The 23,642-nt window shown below is 37.6% G+C and overlaps 1 protein-coding gene and 1 long non-coding RNA gene across 2 annotated transcripts in view; both read left to right on the top strand.

Annotated features, from left to right (window-relative positions):
• LOC109047049 (arginine--tRNA ligase, cytoplasmic-like) overlaps window positions 1-23,642 on the top strand; it is an 82,318-nt gene that overhangs the window by 28,310 nt on the left and 30,366 nt on the right. The window contains exons 3-7 of the mRNA XM_042756019.1: window positions 10,425-10,613; window positions 10,693-10,801; window positions 10,880-10,980; window positions 11,082-11,203; window positions 18,665-18,785. Coding sequence (XP_042611953.1) covers window positions 10,425-10,613; window positions 10,693-10,801; window positions 10,880-10,980; window positions 11,082-11,203; window positions 18,665-18,785 — 642 coding nt within the window. The remainder of the gene's footprint in view (window positions 1-10,424; window positions 10,614-10,692; window positions 10,802-10,879; window positions 10,981-11,081; window positions 11,204-18,664; window positions 18,786-23,642) is intronic.
• Window positions 13,170-17,963, top strand: LOC109047042. The gene is made up of 2 exons (XR_002010616.2): window positions 13,170-14,971; window positions 15,053-17,963. It is a non-coding gene; the product is annotated as an uncharacterized LOC109047042 (long non-coding RNA).

The raw sequence follows: 23,642 nt of genomic DNA on the forward strand, positions 1-23,642 counted from the left end.
AGGCTTGTTTATGTTTTTAACCAATTATATATCACACATTTATTTGACACCGCTTTCAGCCAATCGTTTATTTGACCATAGATCTTATGGCAGACGCTATGCTGCTGCGTCCTAATAAAGATTCTGGAGCGGGGTTTTATAGGCTGATTCAGCGCAACTCCAAAAAGGAGGACAAATGAGTGTCCGGCTTGAGTCTGCGCCGGAGGCCGGACAGGGGGCTTAAAATCCGGACTGTCCGGCCAAAATCTGGACGTATGGCCACCCTATTTACGATTATACGGTCACATACGAGCAGAAATCTTTACGATTATACTGTCACATACGAGCATACATCTTTACGATTATACTGTCACATACGAGCATACATCTTTACGATTATACTGTCACATACGAGCATAAATCTTTACGATTATACTGTCACATACGAGCATAAATCTTTACGATTATATTTAACTAATGACAATTAGTAAATTTTTTAAATACATAATTACTTATCAAAATATCTCTCATGAAGCATAAACATAATTAAACAGAAAAAAAAAAACTTACTGTGTACGTCTGTTCGTCACTTGCCATTGGAAGCTCATTGAAGCAGCCTACGTTTCTGCTGAATCCTGCAGCTCATCTGGCAACCTCGGGGTAGGGGGAGGGGATACACCGCTCTACAGTATTTTTATAGTGATTGCAGTACCAGTTTAGGCCACAATCCTACATACGGCTCCTTTAAGTCATTAAGGCTTTAAGATATATTTCGCATATTTAAAAAAAAAAAAAAAAAAATGAAAACAAATTGTTATTTTTTTATGTTGGGCCTATTACTTAGGCTACATAGGCTATACATTTTCCTTAAAGCATCCCAACTTGTCCCAGGACTTGAGAACCTGTGCCCTAGTTACTGTAGGTCCGTGCAGAAACTAGTGAACGATGCTCGGCATTATCGTTTATCACTGAATGCTCCGGGAAAACGTATTGTCTGTGTCGGTCACACAGCACCTATTAATCGCTGTTTTGAATCCAGCAATTATTTATTTACAAAATATAAGCTCTGGTTATGACAAGTGTGGTATAAAAGCTTTGTTTATTAGAGGAATAATAGGAAATGTTAGATCGCGACCATGCCTCTGGATGCCGTTCGAGCCCATAGCCTTTATTTACGCGGCTTTGTTCAGGTTTGCCGGTTAGTCACGAATTTCCACAAATTCAATAACATATAGGCATTGTTTATTTTCCTAAATCTTCACAGTCTAACCCTCTAATTTCGCAGGTTTATTTTATTATATTTCACTTTTAATAACTGTTTTCGCATCTCTTGCTGTGGTAAACATGGGAAGGGAAATTAAAGATTTAATTAATTAAGAATTCGTTCGATTTATTAATTTGTTCCCTTATTTCACTTAAATCATGGGTTATTTAGGGAACTAAAATTAATGAAACATGGACAGTTGCCACAAATTAATAAGTCACAGGAACGAATTAACAAGTTGTAGGAATGAATAGACTACCTGTCCTGTGTCCCTGCAAAGTGCACGATATGAAACAGTTATCTGATGAAATGACTTAGTTACTTCATTTCTATTGCTTTTTATGTTGAAGAACTTATGTTGTTTCTATTTTAATGTACTTTAAAGTTTAAATCACATTAAAAGCTTAATTTGTACATTGTGAATGAATGATGATGCTTTTATATACCGTCACCGTCACTCACAGCCACTCGCACGTGGTCTACGCATGAGCCGCACGCAGCCCAACATTAAATCGGTTATCCGACCATCGACAGCCTTAATCGATTGCATCTCTTATCGACAATTAATCGATCATCGATTAATCGTTGACATCCCTAATCGTAAACAAAATTGGAGTTATATGCTTTTTTTTTAATAGTTGGAATCTCTGTATGTCTGTACTTCCATCTTAAAAACAGGGCTGTGAATCTTCACTGGTTCCACAATTCAATTCAATTATCATTATCAACTCAATATCACAATGCGTCACATTCACAGTTTTCAATATTACTGGACATGGCTACATTTTCATAATTTTATATCAAATTTATTTTGTGCAAAATTAACTTTTTTTTTTTTTTTTTTTTTTTATGATATAAGCACAGCAGGCTATTTTTTAAAACAATTACTTATTTAAAATAAGTGTTCTTTAAGTGTCCGAAAGTTTACAGGAAATATTTGAGGATTTTTCTTTTTTCCTCAGCATTATTGCCCTTTGATTATTATTGATGAGATCATAGATGGTGGCAGCTTTAACAGGATGCATTCACACTAATGCACAGATCTATTTCGATATCAGATGTTTTATCCCTGCTCTAAAAACATAAATGACTGTGTGTGTACATCAATTTCGTATAAAAGTATTCGAAAATGCAAGTGCATTTAACCGCAGCCACGACTGAGCTTCAGGACAACAAACACAAAGCACACGTGAAAGTCTGTCAGTGCGCGAGCTTCATGCATCTAATAGTACTGTATTCCAAATGGCATAAATGAAAGCATATCTAAAGTAAAACACGGCGGGTGGAAGCACAGACTGTCAAGCAAAGAGTGCGTGTCTCACAGCGCAAATTCTGTGCAATGAAGCCCGCAGCTTCTCTAGCACGCACACGTGCCATATGCGGGAAAAATAAACGAGCTCAGAATCGATTCTGAAATGTTCAGAATCAATTCAGAATCGTTGAAGAAAGAATCTCGATACATTGGAAAATCTATTTTTTTTTTTGTTTTCTCCCACCTCTAATGCCAAGGTCTCTGGAAGAGGTTTTGATAAGTTTTGATTCGGTTCTCTGTGGTCGAGTGAGCAGTCCGGTAGCGGTGACTTCATCCACTGGTTGTGCTGGTAGCAATGCAGTGGGGAAAGGAGCAGGAATCCGTTTCGACAGCCTTGAACATGAAGCACTGGAAGATGCTGATCTCCTGGAGCACCAAAGGGTCCTAAAATCTGTAACATGCAGATGTGGCCCTGGAGTAGGTGCAGAAGGTCCTAAGCCTGGAATACACAAGCAAAGGTACCTTGGAGTGAAGGTTTGCTCACGGAGCTTATAACTTGTTGCAGATGTCTGTGTATCTTCTGCCTCTCTGGGCTAGAGACTCAGAACTTGGACGATGCACTTTGTCTCTCTAGGATGGATACTCAGGACATGCTGCATCTGTTGTTGTCTTGCTGGACGAAGACTCTAAATGAAGTCTGAAAGAAGATTATCGCTTTCCTCGCAGGCTGGAGGTTCAGAATGTGGTTGTATCTGTTGGTGCCTCAAAGCTGGAGACTAAGGACTTGGTATCTGTTATTGCCTCTTCCCTCGCGGGCCCAAGGCTCAGAATGTTGGTGATCTGTTGCAGACTTTTCCTTCACAGGACTTAGACACAGAACGGAGGTTGATCTGTTGCTTATGGAGTCAAAGTAATATCATATATATACGCAAAAAAATATAAAGTTTTGCAAAAGAAAATAAAGTTTTGCAAACGAAAATTAAAGTATTGAGGAAAAATAATTTTTCTTTTTGCAAACAAAAATAAAGAATTGCAAAACATAAAATGATACTGCGCGAAAGAAATGATTTTGCAATACATATTTTACATGGTCATATCTATTATTTTATTTGCAACACTGATTTTATTTTGCGTGTCGGTCTAGTTTGAGCTTGCGCTGCAGTTTTTCCGGTGCGCTTCATTTTTCTGTGCATCTCGCTTTGTGGCGCTGTTTTGACGTGGGGGTGGAGTCAAGGGGCAGGGGCGTGTACAACATGCCTCCCTGGAAGTGACGTCATCGGCCCGAGACGCAGCTCACTGATCCAGGTACTGTCATGATGAGCAGATGCATGCGAGTGGATCGCTTCCTTTTATTCACTAGCATTAAAACATGCATGGTTTTGTTTTATTAACTTTATTAACAAATGTATGTGTGTATTAGCAGTGTTTGCTCAAGTTAAAGAAGTTGTTACCATGCACATCTGCTGTTTATTTCTCTCGATGTGCACTCTTTTACTGGCATAAAGTTGGCTTGACGTTGGACGTTCGATAATCGCAAATCTAGGGACCGTCTCTAAAGTTACATGCGAAACTACTATACACATCTCTTTCGTCAATAGCATGCAAGGAGAATAACTAACAGTCATGAAAACAACTGTTAACTGTTTATCCAGGTGTCAACTATAATGCACACCTTTTATATTTTTTGATAATTATTAAAATAAACTGTAACTCATATGTAAAATATTGCTACTTTTCATTACCAAATGGACGTAAAAACTAATTAAAGCTAATAAAGCTCAAATGAAAAATAGCAATATTTTACATATGATTTACAGTTTATTTGAATAATTATGAAAAATATGAACATATTTTTGTGCATTATAGTTGACACAAAGATGAACACTTTACAGTATGTTTTATGAAAGTTAGTCATTCTGTTCAAATGCTATTGAGCATTCTGGCATATTTTAAATTTTAGCCCATTCGGTAATGACAATGAACAATATTTTACATTTGATTTACAGTTGTTGTTTTTTTTTATAATTATCAAAAAATATAAAAGGTGTGCATTATAGTTGACACCTGGATGAACAGTTAACAGTTGTTTTCATGACTGTTAGTCATTCTCCTTGCATGCTAATGACGTTAGAGAAGTGTATAGTAGTTTCGCATGTAACCTTTAGAGACGGTCCCTAGATTTGCGAATATCGAACGTCCAACGTCAAGCCAACTTTATGCCAGTCACACACACTTTTATAGCATTAAAATGTGTATTGTTTCATTTGGTTAACTGCATGTGTATTAACAGTGTTTGTTTAAGATCTAACCAGTGGGAGGACGCCAGCGCACAGAAGCGTTCTTTGTTCACATTAGTTCAGAGTGTTTACTGCTAGTTTTAATGTAAAATTATGCAATTCACTTCATAAACTATAACGTACATCATTAAAGAGGTCTACAACTCAAGTTTTATATCGATCTCGACTTCGGTTTTCTTTACCTAACTCCTGGCATAAATTAATAAATGACTGTCATTGTAAGATGAAAAAAAAAATGAAGCTCGAATCTTTTTGGTTTAATTTTGCCACGAGTTTAATGCATAAACAAACCCGAGTGACCATAGCAACCTGAGATTATCAGAGATAATAATGGATAATGGATAATAAAAATATTTTTATCCATCCCACAGTCCGTTGATCGTGTCTTTTTATGTAATATATGTGCATATAAGGCTTTTATTATTTTTATCATTATATATATATATATATATATATATATATATATATATATATATATATATATATATATATATATATATATATATATATATAATATAATATATATATATATATATATATATATATATATATATAATATATCCAAGTGGATGCTGCACACTGCTGGTGGTTGAGGAGAGACCTCCCACATGATTGTACAGCGAATTGTGTGTACAACAATACATTATAAAGCGCTATATAAATGCATCATTCGTTTATTCATATAGGCTAACCGTATATAATAATTGAAAATAATATTATATTAAATAGGGCTATATTTTTATATTTATTATGTTTATTTCCCCTTTTAATTTGTGTATTGCTAAACTAATTAACGTTATTTGTTAAATTAGTGTTTTCATTTACAAATGAAACTAGCGAATTATTCATTTATAATTCTAGTATTTATTATTATAGGGTTATTGTTAAATTCATCCTCTAAAGTGCACTTCCAGTAAAAAATCTTTATTGACATGTCATGCATTTACAGTATAGGCTATTATTTACAAATCTCTTCAGGGCTGCGTTTTCCAAAAGCATCGTTAAAACTAGCAGTAACTCTGAACTAATGCGAATGTGGCAACCCACGGGTGCATGTAAAGGATAATTTTGCCAAACTACGCCACTCTGGAAATCCCAACCAGAGAAATTAGTGCCTCTAAAGGACACGCAAGTTCGTCCACCAAATAAACGCTCAGAGACATGGGCAACAATACAAAACAATTTACTTTATTAAATCAGAGTCCCTTTAAAACAATCATTAAAACATATCGGCCTCAGCCAAAGCACAGCGCATCATAAGAGTTTAGCTCTACGAATGTCACAGGAACACCAACTAACTGGGGCTTACCAGCAGGGTCAGGCTGTCAGAAATCATTCCTTTTACCAGTGCACGCAAACACACACCACTTTCCACCGATGGACACAGCACACTGTGAATAACACCACCACCACTAGAAGGGAATAGAGCCGGCCTCCCTGCCTTTGGCACCCAGATCCTGTGACACAAAAACAGAGCAATCTCAATAAAGAATCACTAAGATACACACAGAATTATTAAACATGACACTGAACTGCCCTCATGTTGATTTAAACTAATTGACAAAACACAAACACAATAAGAATTAACCAAACTGCAAAAGAAATGGACAAGGCCTATTTGCCCTCAAATAACAACAAATAAGTTAAAAAAAAAATCAAGAGGATGCACAATAGAAACAGTTGGTTTTTAACAGTTTACAAAAAAAGAAAACAGCAAAACAAAAATACAAAACTAGAAAAATACAAAAGGGAAAAAAAGATCACATTTAACAAAATATACAATTAATCAAACAGCCAACAAAATGATGAGCTGCAAAATAAACCCAAGAACGAGGATAACGTTCTTTGGAAAATAGGAATCAACTAAAAAAAAAAAAACAAATACACAGAAAACTATTAGAAAATACGAAGACAAAGAAGAGCAGAGAGCATCACTTTTAACCAAATATAAATAAAGATAAACAAAAACTATAAAACAAAATCAACACAAAACAAAACAGCAGTGTTATCCGTGGGCAGGACGTGAAACGCGCCCGGACTAGGAGTCAACACTTTCAATGTTTTAAGGAGAGCACCTGAAATAAAAACAGAATGTTACCATTTAATACTACTATTATACGTTAACCCCTCACCCAACTTAGCAAACGCCTATTAGACATACCGATGACGCATCTGATGTATGCATAGTCACACACACAACAACGGCAGCCACAGCAGCAGTGCGAGACCCGCACGAGAAACAGAACAGCTGATTCGAACGATACGAGAGGGAAAAGCAATCATGCAATCGGAGCTTACTCTCTCCAATGTCCACACCTGATGCTGGAAGCAGCCACAGTACAGCGTTCGCGACGCGTTAGTGACGTTGACAATGACGCTGACCTCAAGCACAGGTCTACCGCCCTTTATATCCCCATAATAACAGCCAATTGGCTTACGACCCACATAATTATTAGGGAAAGTAATGGGCTTCCCCACCACATGAACAAAGAACGCTTCTGTGCGCTGGTGTCCTCCCACAGGTTAAGAGATTTTAAACAAACACTGTTAATACACATGCAGTTAACCAAATGAAACAATACACATTTTAATGCTATAAAAGTGTGCACATCGAGAGAAATAAACAGCAGATGTGCATGGTAACAACTTCTTTAACTTGAGCAAACGCTGCCAATACACACATACATTTGTTAATAAAGTTAATAAAACGAAACCATGCATGTTTTAATGCTAGTAAATAAAAGGAAGCGATCCACTCGCATGCATCTGCTCATCATGACAGTACCTGGATCAGTGAGCTGCGTCTCGGGCCAATGACGTCACTTCCAGGGAGCATGCCCCTGCCCCTTGACTCCACCCCCACGTCAAATCAGCGCCACAAAGCGAGACGCGCAGAAAAATAAAGCGCACAGGAAAAACTGCAGCGCGAGCTCAAACTAGACCGACACGCAAAATAAAATCAGCGTTGCAAATAAAATAATAGATATGACCATGGAAAATATGTATTGCAAAATCATTTCTTTCGCGCGGTATCATTTATGTTTTGCACTTCTTTTTTTTTTTGTTTGCAAAAAGCAAAATTATTTTCCTCAATACTTTAATTTTCGTTTGCAAAACTTTATTTTTTTGCGTGTGTGTATATATATATATATATATATATATATATATATATATATATATATATATATATATATATATATTATATATATATATATGCAAAAATATATATATGATATTACTTTGACTCCATAGTTGCTGTCCCACCTTTCCAGGCCAGACACTCAGAACAGCTGTTGATCTGTTAGTGTCTCCTGGATGTATCAGAGACTCAGAACCGAGGTTGATCTGCTATTGTCTCACCCATGCAGGCTGGAGACTCAGAACTTGCTCTGTTAGTGTCTCTCCCTGACAGGACTCCGACTCAGAATGGAGGTGTCTTTTTGGGAAGGTACCTTTATCCCTTTCCGATGAGGAGGAGATTGCAATCTTGTGCCTCTCCATTCCCAGGCTGTGATTGGCTGTTTCCATCAGAGTGGGGGGACAGGGTGTGGCCCACACTTCTTACCTCCTGTGGAACTTATTTGCATAGTCCAAACACACATTCAGAAAAGTGTCACTAAAGTTTTACCGGTGATTTCTTACCAAACCATAAAACCTTTGGCAATATTACGTACACACAAAGTCCAAATATGATGGAAGAAGACTGAACTGTCATGCGTGCATTCATTTGTCCATTAACAGCTGAGTTTGTGCCGAGTTTGTATAAGATGTTGCACTACGCATCACTGTCACTGAGAATACTATTTTTTTCTGAATAAGTATAAGATGTGTGTGTTGTAGTTTGCATCAGTTTAAGGTTTAAGAACATAGTATGTAATGGATTTGGATGATTTCTTACCAAACCATAAAACCTTTGGCAATATTACGAACACACAAAGTCCAAATATGATGGAAGAAGACCGAACTATCATGCATGCATTCATTTGTCCATTAACAGCTGAGTTTGTATAAGATGTTGCACTATGAATCACTGTCACTGAGAATACTCATTTTTTTTCTGAATAAGTATAAGATGTGTGTGTTGTAGTTTGCATCAGTTTAAGGTTTAAGAACATAGTTATGAATGGATTTGGATGTAACTCTGTGATCCCTCTTTGTTTCATTTCATCCACTGCTGCTGCATCCAGAGGTCCTAAGGAATTTTTATGGCGGTCACAGGCCAAAACCTTAGTAATCAGTCTGTTGGTGGGTGAAGGGCAGAAACTGCATTTTGAACAATGAGAAGTTCTGTCCTTCCCGGGCTTTTTACCAAAGGTCTTCTTCTTGCCCTCTAAGATGTGTCTGGCTGTTGTCCTGGCATATTTCTGATGGTGCTGGACAGTTTGCTTATGTTAGTCCACCAAGATCCAATCAAAATGTAGCAAACCTTTGTCTACTATTGTGGTCAGAGAGGGGCCCTGCCTTAAACTGGGCCCTGAAATGTGCTGTCCACTACAATGCAAACCTATGTTTTAGCATATTGCGATGCCATATGTGTGTTGAAAGTTATTTTATTTCATTTTTTTTTTTTTTTTTGCCAGGAAAACTAGCATATTGACTTTGGTAGGTTTTAAACGTGTGCGTTGGCATGTTACAACGTTTCCTGATGTACTAAAAAGTCTCTCTGAAGGTGAAATACTTGGTGGTATACAGAGATACTTCCTGGCTAGTTTACTCAAGTGTGGGAAGTCGACCTGATGGAGTTGCCACCAAGTGAGACTGTCCCAACTCACTGCCTATGGTGGGAGACATCATGTATCTGTTCAATTCAGCTTCCACAGTGTGTGATGGTTCCATAGATGACAGAGTTTGGGATGTCTTGACGAAACTGCCCAGGGATTTTAACGTTTAAACACTGGCAAGAGTTAAAAAGAAATGCAATTTATAACTTTAGTGACGATGTAACACTGTCTTTTAAAGTGACAATTCCTGTGTCAATTGTGCAGCATGCAGCTGGCTTATAGACAGACGCAATGTATGATTATTTGAAGCCATAGTGCATTTTTAGAGGGAAAGAGAAAGCGCTCGTGGTGATTCACTCACGGTGTTTGTGAAATAATGTCCCACAGAAGGTTTTCACATTACTTTAAGAGTTATTTAATGAAGAAATATGAATTGCACCTCACCTTCAGCATTATAACTATTTCAGCGGCACAAGATGGAGACCGAGATGGTGGTGCAGCATGTTGTGCCAAACCTCTGACTGTCATCAGCTTGAGATTGTTTTTTTTTTAAGATCGGCCTATTTAGAGACTGCCGATCAATCATCCCAAAGCGATTATCGGCCGATAGTGATCAGTAGCTGATCAATTGGAGCACCCCTCTTAGTTTAAAAGAAAGAAAGAAAATTAAAACATTTTACCAAATAGAAATATATTAAAAACAAAAACAACAAAAAAACCCCCATCAAAGTCATAAGCGCATAAAGTACTGAAACTTAAATTAAAATGGAAGTATATTAAAAGATCTAATTTATAATTTAAAATATTTTTTTTTTTTTTTAATTATGTATAGTATGTAGTATGTATTATGATAATGATAACAATCGAAATTCAGTCTTTAAATCTGTGTTGTTTCCATTGTGTTTCCTCAGAGTTTACAGGAGGAGATGAGCCAAAACGACAATGAGATGTTGAACATCAACCAGCGTTTGCAACAGATCTTTGGGGAGGCCATCAATACCGCCTACCCTGGCCTAGAGAACCCGCCACTTACGGTCACCCCTAACCAGCAGGCCAAGTTTGGTGATTACCAGTGTAATAGTGCCATGGCAATGGCTCAGGTCAGTTTCATTTCCGGGTAAACTCTCCTTTTTGTCCTTTTTTGTCACTCCAAACATGCTTGAATGTATTTGTTTTAAGGTGATGAAAGCTAAAGGACGGAAGATCAGTCCCAGGGAGATAGCAGAGAAGATTGTCCAAAACATTCCCAACAATGAATTAATTGAGAGAACAGAAATCGCAGGGCCAGGTTTGTTCAGAATATCATAAATACCAAGACCATTTTCTCCCCTACTTGATAAATAATGAAGTTCATATTGGATTGTAGGGTTTATCAACGTTCATCTCAAGAGGATGTTTGTCTCTAAACTCCTCTCAAGCCTGCTTGTGAATGGAGTGAAGCCTCCATCTTTGAAGAAGAAAAAGAAGGTAGGAGTTTCACTGTAGTGATAAAATGCATAACGACATAGTGATATAAACTACAGTGCAGTTTTATCCAGTGGTCTTTATCCTCATTTGTATTTTTGTAGGTTGTTGTAGACTTCTCCTCACCTAACATTGCCAAAGAGATGCATGTGGGTCACCTGCGGTCCACAATTATTGGAGACAGTATGTGTCGACTCTTTGAGTTCCTGGGTTATGAAGTGCTAAGGTTGGTGTGTATTAGTCATGGAGCTCAACTGTGTGGTTTCAAAAATGAAAAGCTAATCTTAATCTCTGTTGTGAAATATTTTTAATAAAAATATAAACTCAGTGTTGTTAAAGCAATACTGTAGACCAGGGATCTCCAACTGTGCTCCTGGAGAGCTACTGTCCTGCAGACTTCAGTTCCAACCCCTGCTCCAACACACCTGTCTGTAATTATCAAGTAGCCCTGAACACCTTTATTAGCTGGTTCAAGGTTTGCTTGAGTGGGGTTGGAGCTGTAGGACGGTATCTCTTCAGGAGCAGGGCTGGAGACCCCTGCTGTAGACTTAAGCACTTTCTCCGTTCTTTGAGACGACGCTTCCCCCCCATTGATTCTGTTTTTTCATGTTTTCACTGGGATATTACACCTTCTGAAAAGCACTATTACTCATCCTCTGTAAGAGTATTGAATGTCTGGATCAAAACGGTGAAGAAACCAAAACAAATGATTGTTTATGTAAGCAGATGCATATGTAAAATAATGCAATCATCAAACATTAATCATTATATAAATCAAAACGTTACAGAATGAAATAACGATCCAGGAAGTGGAATAGGACCATGCAAACTTTGCATATGTTGATGAAAGCGATCTATTGCATTTGTTTTGATCATTGTTCTGAATCTGATCCAGACACAGTCTTTTACAAATATGTGATTTTCTCAGCTTTTTGTTCAAAATGTTGTGTTTTTCATGAAATTTACCTGCATGCAAGTGTTTATTAGGGGTGGGAATCTTAAGTCAACTCATGATCCAATCTGATTCCGATTCTGAGAGTCACGATCCGATTCCAGAACGATTCTTGATCTATGGGGATGGTGGGGGGTTCATAGTTCAGTGGTGCCTGGGGCAGAAGAGGGAAGGGGGTTCAAGTTCGGGAGCGAACTGGAATGGGTCCATGGATGGGGGAGGACAGACTTAATATGGTGCATGACTAGCCATTCAAAGCACTTCATGAGGATGGGAGTAAGTCCAACAGGATGGTTATCATTGAAGCAGGATGGAGACAGCTTCTTCAGGACTGGAATGATGGTGGTAGCTTTGAAACATGTGGGAACAACAACCTGACTAAGTGAGATGTTGAATGTCTGTGAAGACATCAGTGAGTTCCACTGCACAGTCTCTCAGTACACGCCCAGGGATGTTGTCAGGACCCGGAGCTTTGCGTACATTGATCCTGCTGAAGGATCTCCTCATGCTGTTTGGGGTCAGCGTCATCACCTGGTCACCGGAAGGAGGTGGAGTCTTCTGTGCAGTGGTGCTGTTTTGTTCCTCAAAACGAGCGAAGAAGGTGTTCAGCAAGTTCAGCAGAGAGATGTTGCTGTCACAGGTCCGGGGTGGGGGCTTGTAGTCCGTAATGGTCTGTATCCCCTGCCACAGGCTCTGAATGTTTCTGCTGTCACTGAAACGATGGGCTATCCTCCTGGAGTACTGTCTCTTAGCTTGTCTGATGCCGCAGGATAGGTTGGCCCTAGCTGTCCTCAGGCCCACCACATCTCCCGCTCTGAAGGCAGCGTTCCTCGTCTTCAGGAGTCTGTATACCTCCCCTGTCATCCACGGCTTCTGGTTGTCCCGGACAGTGATAGTCTTTGTGACTGTTACATCATCAATACACTTGGTGATGTAGGCAGTGACAGTCTCTGAGTACACTTGAAGGTTTGTGGTGTTATTGTATGTGGCAGCCTGCTTAAGCATATTCCAGTCAGTTGTGTCAAAACAGTCTTGAAGAGCCTCTGACGACCCTTCCGGTCACACTTGAATTTGTTTGTGAACTGGTTTGGCAACTTTAATGAGCGGTCTGTATGCAGGCATTAGCATGACAGTGATGTGGTCTGAGGCACCCAAGGTGGGGGAGGGCTTTGTAAGCTCCTCTCTGTGTGGTATAAACAAAGTCTAAAATGTTTTTACCTCTTGTTGGAAAGTTAATGTGTTGGTGTATTTTTGGAAACACTCTTTAAGTCTGCATGGTTGAAATCCCCAGCTATGATGAGAAAAGCATCAGGGTGGTCTGTCTGCTGCTCACTGATGTGCTGGTACAGTTCATTTAGTGCATCGTTGCTGCTGTTGTTCGGAGAAATGTATACAGCAAAGACTAGTATGGCTGTATATTCCCTCGGTAGATAGAATGACCAGCGCTTAATAATCATAAACTCCACCAGGGGTGAGCAGTGTTTGCAGACTACAACAGCACCGCGGCACCACGGGTCATTGATGTAAACACAAAGCCCGCCGCCACGGGTTTTACCTCCCGCGACCAGACCTCTGTCTGCTCGATAGCACGTCAGCTGGTCAAGCTGAATAGCACCGTCTGGAATGCTGTTGCTAAGCCGTGTTTCCGTGAACACAAAAACACAACAGTCTCTTACAGTCCTCTGAGTTGAGCGTAGTAATCGGATGTAGTCCAGTTTATTGTCCATAGAGCATACGTTAGCCAGTACGATGGTGGGGATAGATGCTTGTGTGGGTTAGCCTAGCTCAGATACCTCCGTGTCAAACCCCTCTTCTGCTTGTGGCACCTCCGCTCTGGGTGAGATGCAGTAGTTGGGGTCGGTGATGGTGTAGGCCTCTGGAGCAGACCGAGATCCCACAGCTGTTCCAAAGACGTAAAAAAACACTGCGACTCACAAGATAAAAAACATGAAAACTCCATTCTGATGGGACAGAGAGAAGCCGCTGCGTGTGGACGTGCCGCCATCTTGAGGTGGAAAGGTCTTCATCTTAGTCCCGTGTTAAAATGTCCTTGCTAGTTTTTTTTTTTAATCATATTTAGTCAACCTTATCCTATTTAGATTGTCTAGTTTTAGTCTGCTAAAAGTCTCAACATTTTAATTTAGTTTTAGTCCAAGCAAACCTTAAGAATTTTAGTCTAGTTTTTGTCAATGAAAACTTGACACAGCAATAAGATTATTAATTAACCGTACAGTATTCATTTTGGCAGCCATTTTTAATTTGGTCTTGGTCTTACTCAAATGAACATTTTAGTTATTATATTTAGTCAACCTTGTCCTGTTTTTGTTTAGTCAAGTTTAAGTCAATGAAATGTAAAAGCGTTTTTATGAAATCTTAGTCACATTTTCGTTATTTTGTATAATGATTAAACTGATAAAATAATATTTTTGCTCAATTATAATCGTAATGATTGTTGTCATTTGAGAAATTTACTTTTGCATTTCAGGTACTGCACTTTCACCAGTAAGCACAAACCAATAGAATGTGGACACATACATGATGTATTTTACCTCATCTAGTGTACCGATTTATTATAGGCTTTTTATTATATAAATTAATACTAAAGACTTATGCAATCTCTCTCTGTCTACATTATGAAAACAGCTAAAACAAGCAAAAAAATATTATTACTAGCAACTCCAATTTGCAATAGCCTATTTCTCTATTAAAACAGCAGCGGTTGAGTAAGTGCATTTAATCATTGATCACAGTCGCAAACAATATAGTCGAGATCTCATGACAGAACACAGACTGGGTGAAAGACACTTTTATTTAGGTCGCTAAACTGCAGCTTATTTGTTTTTCAGATCATCGGCGGCGGCGCTTCAGTGAGCTTGTGCGCATGGTTGCCAAATTGCTTAAAATAAGCAAAACAATTATTCTTGAATCGCAGATTTAACGATGGTGTGATAATGCTATTCATGCTAGCACAAAATCATCTTCAGTCCCTCTATGCCTACAATAAGGAGATAGTGTTTGCCTGGCTTCAAGCAGCTACTTTTGGTAGGGGAATATAACTCAAGCATTATTTCTTCCTCTCATTGAGTTATTCAACGTTATGTCTGATATACATACATTTTCTAGTTTATCTTCACCAGTTGTCTTATCTGAGAACAGCGTTCCTGATCATAATTGAAATACACAATCTTCACCAGCTGAGACGAGAGTATTCACTAAGTGACAATCAGCCTGAATGCAGAGGCAGGGAAGTCGAACAGAGAAGACCAACTGATGAGAGTGAAGGCACACAAACCAAAGTTCCACTGATGGTTCAAGGACAGCTGATTGAGGAAGTGCTGCAGTTTATTAACCTTGCGATCATAGTGGTCTCTGATGGAGGGACATAGGCTGAATCAACAGCTGAATAAGGAAGATCAAGACATAGAAACAGGCTTTCCAAGAGATCTGTAAGACAGTGGCATCAAATGGGAAGATGTGGATAATGCGGCCATGGATTGAATACTTGGATAGTCTTGTTGGCCATTGCGCCAACACATGACCTGTTCTGATAATGTTTTAATCTCTGCAGAGAAAGAAGCTACTCTCTTTAAATATTAAGGCATGCCACCTCTCCTAACCATAGAGAGGTGAGAGTGAGAGAGTGCGAGAGTGCACTCCCTGAATGATTTTATAGCTGAACTATTATGTCTTTGTGCTGGGGGGTTCAAACCTCATTAAGGTTTGCCTATGGATAGCTCCGAATCTGAACCCTTCAGAGCGAAGCCTGCTGCCAAATATAAAGTTCAGGACCTCTACAATAATCTTACTCAGAGTGGTCCTGGCTGAAAAACAAAAAAAAAAAAAAAAATATATATAAAAATATTTTTGTTGTTGTTTAAAAGCAGAGGATCTGTTCTTTTTCTTTTGACATATTCATAGATGCAAACTCCTAGTATTTTCTTTACCCTTACTTCAAAAATCATGTCTAAAAAGGGTAATATTTGATGTATTTGAGGTCTCAGATGTGGGAAAGAGAGTAAAAAGAGAGAGGGCAAACATTTTGCACTTTAGGTCAGCATAATCAGCCAATATTGTCTTAAATAGCCTGCATAGCACATCATCTTTTATGACATGGGATTGTGACCAAATATATTCAATCTTGAGTTCTGTAAAATTTTGAGTTTTTTTTTTTTTTTTTTTTTTTTTTTTTTGTGAAAAATTATTGGACACATAATCTAATAAAAATATGTTTAAAAATGCATTAAAGTAATTACAAATGAGCGTGTAAAGCAGGGTTCCTCAATAGCCGGCCCGCAGGCCACATCCGGCCCACAAGAGAAAAATTTTTAGACTGTGCTAATGTGCCATAAAACTTCAAACACAGCATCAGAAAGCGACATTAACTTGCGTCATGTCTACACCGGACATTTGGGCACGATGCAACAAAATACAATAAGAGCTTATTACAATCAGTAATGCTGTCTACACTGGATGCGGTGCAGTGCGGCGTGATAAATCCCTGACAGAAAACTGCTGACTCCTTCTATGTATGGCGTGCTAACACACAGTTCAAATGATTTGCAATGCTTTGTCGCATCCAGTGTAGATATACGATGTGACAGCAAAAACATGGCAAGAAAAGTAAAGAAAAGAAAATGTAAAGAAAAGTGGACACTGAAAATAGATGATTCAAATGTGAATGGACTGAACAGTTTTGCCTGAGTGATACCATCTTTATGGATGTTGGTTCGCAGTGAGTTCACAGTTTTAATGTAAGTTTGTTTTAGCCTAATTTATTTTTAAGATCTGAGGTAAAATATCGATTGTTGCTTTCATTATGACTGTAAAGATCATAATAATATTCAAAAATAATAAATAATATTCAAACTCACATTAGACACTTTTAGCACTGAATAAAGCACATAATCATTACCTCAGGTTATCACTGTCATATTTTGTATGTTGTTCCTGCCGCGAGGTCGCATAAAATAAAAACCATTTATAAAATAGAGTTCCGTGTCGCTTATTGTCACATGTCACTGTCGCGGGTGGTTAGAGCAAAAACTACATGGAAAAGATACTTTTTATCACATCACGTCTGGTTGGAACACACAGTGTTACATTTTGACCCCCCCCCCCCCCCCAAAAAAAAAAAATCTAAGTATAAAAATATTAATGCTGACAGATCTAATAATTGAATCTGCAATTAGGGAAAATGGAGAGAAGTCGTCCAGTCTGGAGCAGGGACAGTTGATTTGCATGGCAGACATGGAGATCCAGATTTTTTGTTCGTTCATTTGTTTTTAACATTTAACAGGCAAAGTTCTTCTTTATCTAAATGCAAAAATGTTCATAATTGTTTGAATAAAACAGAATACTGCAGAGAAAATTCTGAATATTTATCGTGACCATCTTTTGATTATTTTAACAAAAGCAACAATATAATAATTGTAATATAATAATAATTATAATAATAATAATAATAATAATAATAATAATATATATGTGTGTGTGTGTAGGTCAGTGGCCCTTGGCTTGGTATTGCTGGCAGAATTCAACCCTCGGCGAAAACTAATTGAGGAACCCTGGTGTAAAGCAAACATCTTTAAAAGAAATTACGTGTGGAGCATGCCCCCAATCCACACAGTGTTCTCATCTTTTTTCCTCCTTACCTGTTTGCATCTCTGCAGAGATTTATACAACTAAATATTATGGGTAACATTAAACTGATAAAAATGAAAAAATAATGCTGGCGGTAGCTGGCAACTAAAAAAAAAAAACAAACAAAACAAAGCAAAAAAAACCTGGCAGGGAAAGAGTTTAAAAAGTATTCATTACATTCCTAGTGAAGTACTACATTATTCACAATCTTGAAATTATATCTACCAATCAGAGAAATCATTAGCATGGCAACTTGATTCTCCGCAAAGAACAGTGGTTCAATGTTAAGTGAAAAGGATGTTCTTTTATAGCATTTCTTTAGGCCAGCAGTAATCTGTATGCTCAATAGTGCTTAATTGACCATTCGCAAAGACTGCTTAGTTACTTTTGCTATCCCCGACAAACACTACAATCATGTTCTCACGCAGTGAAAAATCCTTCACAAAGCAAAGAGGAAACTGACAACACTCCGACAGACAAGACAGAGCAGGTTACTTCTGGTATGAAACAAGGTCTCAGGACTCTCAACTTTCAAAAAATGTTCATTTTTAAAGAAATTCAAACAATAAATACTTTTTTCTGGCTTAATGTGTCGTGACGGATCACTGTATTGCCTCAGTTCAAACACCTGAACCGATCGTCTTTTCATATTTCCGTAAAGCACGAAATGGACATGAATAAACATCAGAAAGTATTTTATTTCAACCGTGGAACACACCATTTTTCAAGTTTAAGTCCACCGAAGTTAATCCACTCTCCTGTCTGATTTGGATTGGAACCTGGATTGACATGATTTCTGGTATGCAGAACAAGTACTTTAAAGGAATTTACTGTTGCCGTTACTGTGGCAGCCAACAACAGCACAGTTTAACCCTCCGCACATATTTATATTGAAAAAGTTTCAATTCAGTCAGTCTTTTTTATCCCATTTTAAAATGAATTTCTATGGAGACCGGCAGTAGATGTCGGGCAAGATGGCAGATAACAGCGGCGGCACATAATATCCGCATTCTGATTGGTCAGATCACCTGTCAATCAAGCTCTTTGTTAATGGTCAACTGCTTCTCTTTCATTCTTTTGTTCTCTATCTGTCAGGTTGAACCATGTTGGAGACTGGGGGACACAGTTTGGGATGCTCATTGCTCATTTGCAAGACAAATTCCCAAATTATCTCAGTGTTTCCCCACCCATTGGTGACCTTCAGGCTTTCTACAAAGTGAGTATCTCTTATATACAACCTGATGAATGTGCTCAGAATTGGAGACTGGCTGCTGATCAGTTTCACCAATGTTTACCCTGCATTACTTGATTATTTACTGTTAGTATTGTTTTGCAGTTCTGCCATTCACACCAAGAATGATAACTATAAATATAACTAAAATGAGAACGTTATTAGCGTCCACACCAGCGAACAATATTGTATGTTTATTCCAAGTGTACATGCGTCTGTCGCATTAAATTCTCAAGCTCGTTATAGCAGGATGGATTCTGATTGGGCATTAGTGTTTGTATCATTCATCAGCTGGAAGAAATCGTTTCTCTGTTCCTTTACCGTTATAGCTGTGGTGTGGACTCTGCTATTCTTTAATATTGAGAACGATTTTTAGAACTGTATCTTTATTGTTATCTTTATAGTTTTTGTCATTGGTGTGAACAGGCCTTTAAGGTTGTGATTTGATTTTCAGTCTTGATTGTGAAAAAATGTCACCGTTGTATGTCATTCATGCTGCATGGAGAATTGCCATAGTAACTCACATCATCATTCAGGGAGAAAGTTGAGTGTAGTTATTATTAATATTATTTTATTTATCCCCTCCCCCCACAGTTTCTACATGTAAAAACAGTAAGGGAAGCAGATTGAGGAGGTGATGGGAAGACGCTGTATAGCAAATAATATCTTTGATTAAAAAGAAAAAAAAATCATTGCTAAGTGTTTTTGGAAATTTTGTATTTTGTTTGGTTTAATAATTAACATTACCTTTACATGTATGTTTGTCACAGTTTTGTGAATTAGCAGAACTTGCATGCAGCCACTGCAAACTGTTCACATACTTTTAGGGATTTGGTTTTGGTTGTCATGTTGAAAATCATAAAAAAACGTGTTATGAAAATATCTGTCAGCTGAATGTGACCTGCAATCTATGATTCTCTTCTGTGGCGATGGGAAAGTAAAGATTTACAATGACAACATAACTTAAGTCCCCATGAAATCAAAATTAAAGGATTAGTTCACCCAAAAATAAAAATTAGCTTGTGTTTGACTCACCCTCCAAGCAGGGGCGGGGACATAGGTGAATGAAAAGGCCTCCTGTAGTGAATCCATGCGTTTTTTGTAAGAAAAATATCCATATTTCAGATGTAATAAACACTTTTCACACACTTCCATTATCTGTCAAACCCAGAAGCCTTTCCGACGGATGACGCAGCACGTATGCGCAGGCACCTATGAGATATGCTAGTCTCGCGAGTTTGTTTATAGGAGCAAAGGAAGCAAAGTTTCCTTACTTTAGCAAAGGAAAACCAGTCTTCTCTTCGTTTATATTGAAATCCTCCAACATTTTTCTTTGCAAATTCTTGGTTTGTACTTCTAATTCATGACCGGTGTTTTTTGTTTTCTCTCCGCATTCGTCACTAATCACGCAATGCTGACTTCTTACGTCATCCGCCAGAACGGCTTCTGCATATGACAGATAATGAAAGTGACAGAAAAATGTTTATTATGTTTGAAATATGGATATTTTTTCTTACAAAAATGCATGGATTCACTACAGGAGGCCTTAATGTTTATTTAATAAATCAATAAATTATTTCTTTGTGTTTTTAAAAGCACGAAAAATAACTTTTTTTTTTTTTTTTTTTTTTTTAACTGAATCAACTGGTTTTAGCTAAATTAGCATAGAAACATGCTAACGACATGCTATTAACTTGCTAATCAGGCTAGAAACATGCTTTTAACGTGGTTTTGGCCACTCTCACGCTGGTCTTAGCTGTTTTTTAGCTGTTTTTTACTGAATCAACTGGTTTTAGCTGGATTAGCACAGAAACATGCTAACAACATGCCATTTACTTGCTAATCAGGCTAGAAACGTGCAAACAACATGCTAGTCACTTGGTAGTCATGCTAGCAACATGCTAGTCACTTGCTAATCATTTTAACATGTCAGTTACTTGCTAATCATGTTAACAACATGCTAGTCACTTGCTAATCAGGCTAGAAACATGCTAGTAACTTGATAATCATGCATATAACGTTAGAAACATGCTAATGACATGCTGGTAACTTTGTTAATCATGCTAATGACATGCTAGTCACTTGTTAGTCATGATAGCAACTAGAGGTCGACCGATATATCGGGCCGATATTTGTCATTTTTTTAATATATCGGCATCGGCCGATATCCGTGTTTAGTAGCGCCGATGTAAATTCAGGCACGTCGGCGGGCAGCCCCGTGTTATTGCTGCGGTGGAAAGTGCTGCTGCCGCATGTGAAGGACCCCAAGCCAAAACTTTTGGAAGATTCAACAACAGTCCTGGGAGATAAAGGTAGTCAGAGAATTTCACTCTGTAAATGAGGTGGAGTAGGTGGCAGTTCTCACAAACACTGCAGCGTGATTGAGGGCTGCGTTACTCCGCCCCGCTCACAGACATCACCGTGCTCGGAGAGACAGCTGTCCTGGAGCAGCACAGAACGGTGAATGACATTTGTTCGGAAGCATGGTTTGATACAGACAATAGCCAGGTTTCCATCCAACTCATTTGCATTTAGGGATGTCAATATTTGATCATTTCCATGATCGATCGTCGTTTAAATTAACAATCAACGAATAAGCTTTATTCTGTAAATTTTATGCTGCTGTATTATTATGTGCAAAAGCCACTCGGAAAAAAAGCTCTCTCACCCGAATTAAAGGGGTTTTAGTCTGAATAAAATGCTAGTAGCAGGACTGTAAAATGAATATGTGATTATGATCATTTGATAAAATGAAGGGAGCGCGCTGTACGTTTGAGATCATTTTACTTTGTTGACTGTTTTCCGTCAAGGGGACCGCTGAACGCACCTCTTTAAATGGTTTCGTGGAGCTCGTTGTTGTATTTTAAAACGCAATTGCAATGTTTTCAAATGACACTATAGTATTAAAAATAAAATTATCCCAAACGTAACTGTGGCGCATGTGGCTGTGCTGCGCAGTCAGTGAACCGCTTTTTTCCCATTTAACATTTTATGTGAGTATTAATGACCTTTATTTGATTACTTTATTTGATCCTGTTCTGCAAAATGTTCGATTTTGAATTTTTGCATTCCGGTAGGCCTATTTGTTTTAAAAAAATCCTGCATTTACAGTGCATTAGATCGTGACAGTGCATGTGTGCGTGCAGATGAGGATGAGCGAGCGCGGGTTTGGATAGATGTATTTGGAGGTTGTTGCTCACGTCTCGTTCTGCACATATCCAAATGTTTCCATATTCGCAATGTATCTGAATGTTAAACTATAATATTTTTAATTTTTTTAATGTAAACTAGACTGAAAAGATCATCCTCCTTTCATGAGCAAAAACGTCCTTGGCGTAACAGCAGAGTGGACCGGTATACTACGGTCTATTTAAACTGACCAGTGTAACCTTTTATATGTTTGGTGGACTGTACTTAATCTTAATAATGAACAGACTGCGATGTAAGTTTGAAGTTAGAATGCCACTTTAGATGTTCTGTGTCATTTATACCAAACACAAATGTTGCTGGTTGCTAGTGTGTTTGCAGCACTACTAATATTTATTTTTTATATATATTATTTTTTATATTTAATTGATTTTTATTTATAATTTTTTTTCTTTTATTTAAATGTATATTTAAGTTTACATTTATGTTCCAACAAACTTGAAAAATTCTGCTTGATAAATGCTCTAAAACTTTTATGTAAATGATTGACTTATATATATATATATATATATATATATATATATATATATATATATTTATATATATATATATATATATATATATATATATATATATATATATATATATATATATATATATATATTACCTGTTTTATATATTTAATACTTGTTTGGTTAACTTTAGATATTTTTTCTTTTGTTTGTAATACCGTGCAGTGCACAAAATTAAGATTCGAGAGATGGTTCAAGTCAGTGCTCAATAAATGATGATAAGTTTAGAAATGTTGTGCATCCACTTATTATTAGTGTGACATTTTAGCATGCAAATGAGGGGGGAAACTTCAAGATATCGGCCCTAAAAATCGGCAGCACATATCGGCCATCGGCTGACCCTGACCTCTAAACATCGGCATCGGCTATAGAAAAACCCATATCGGTCGATCTCTAATAGCAACATGTTAGTCACCTGCTAATCATGCTAGCAACATACAAGTCACTTGTTAAGCATGATAGCAGCATGCTAGAAACATGCTAATGACATGCTAGTCACTTGCTATTTATTCTAGCAACATTTTAATGACAAGCTAGTAACTTTAATCATGTTAACTACATGCTAGTAACATGCTAATGATGGTAGCAACAGGCTAGTCATTTGCTAATCATACTAACAACATGCTAGTCATTTGCTATTCATGTTAGCAAATGTTAACGACATGCTAGTAGCTTTGTTAATCATGCTAATGACATGTTATTTACTTGCTAATCATGCTAGTCACTTGATAGTCATGCTAACAACATGCTAGTCACTTGCTAATCATGGTATAAACATGATAGCGACAGGCTATTTACTTGTTAATCATGCTAATACATGCTAGTAACTTGTTAATAATGCTAGCAACAATGCTAACTACATGCTAGTCACTTGGTAATCATGCTAGTTACTTGCTAATAATGCCAACAACATGCTAGAGACATGTTAATCAAGCTGGAAACACGCTAGTGACATGCTAGTAACATTCTAGTAACTTGCTGTTCATGTTAGCGACATACTAGTCACTTTGCTAATCATGCTAACAACATGCTAGTTGACTTTCTTATATATTTATCTATCTGTCTATTTATCTATTTTTTCTGATAGATTGTTTTGCTTTCAAAACTTTAAAACTACTTCAAA

The sequence above is a fragment of the Cyprinus carpio genome, unplaced genomic scaffold (genome assembly GCF_018340385.1).
Source record: "Cyprinus carpio isolate SPL01 unplaced genomic scaffold, ASM1834038v1 S000006768, whole genome shotgun sequence".
Classification (NCBI taxonomy): domain Eukaryota; kingdom Metazoa; phylum Chordata; class Actinopteri; order Cypriniformes; family Cyprinidae; genus Cyprinus; species Cyprinus carpio.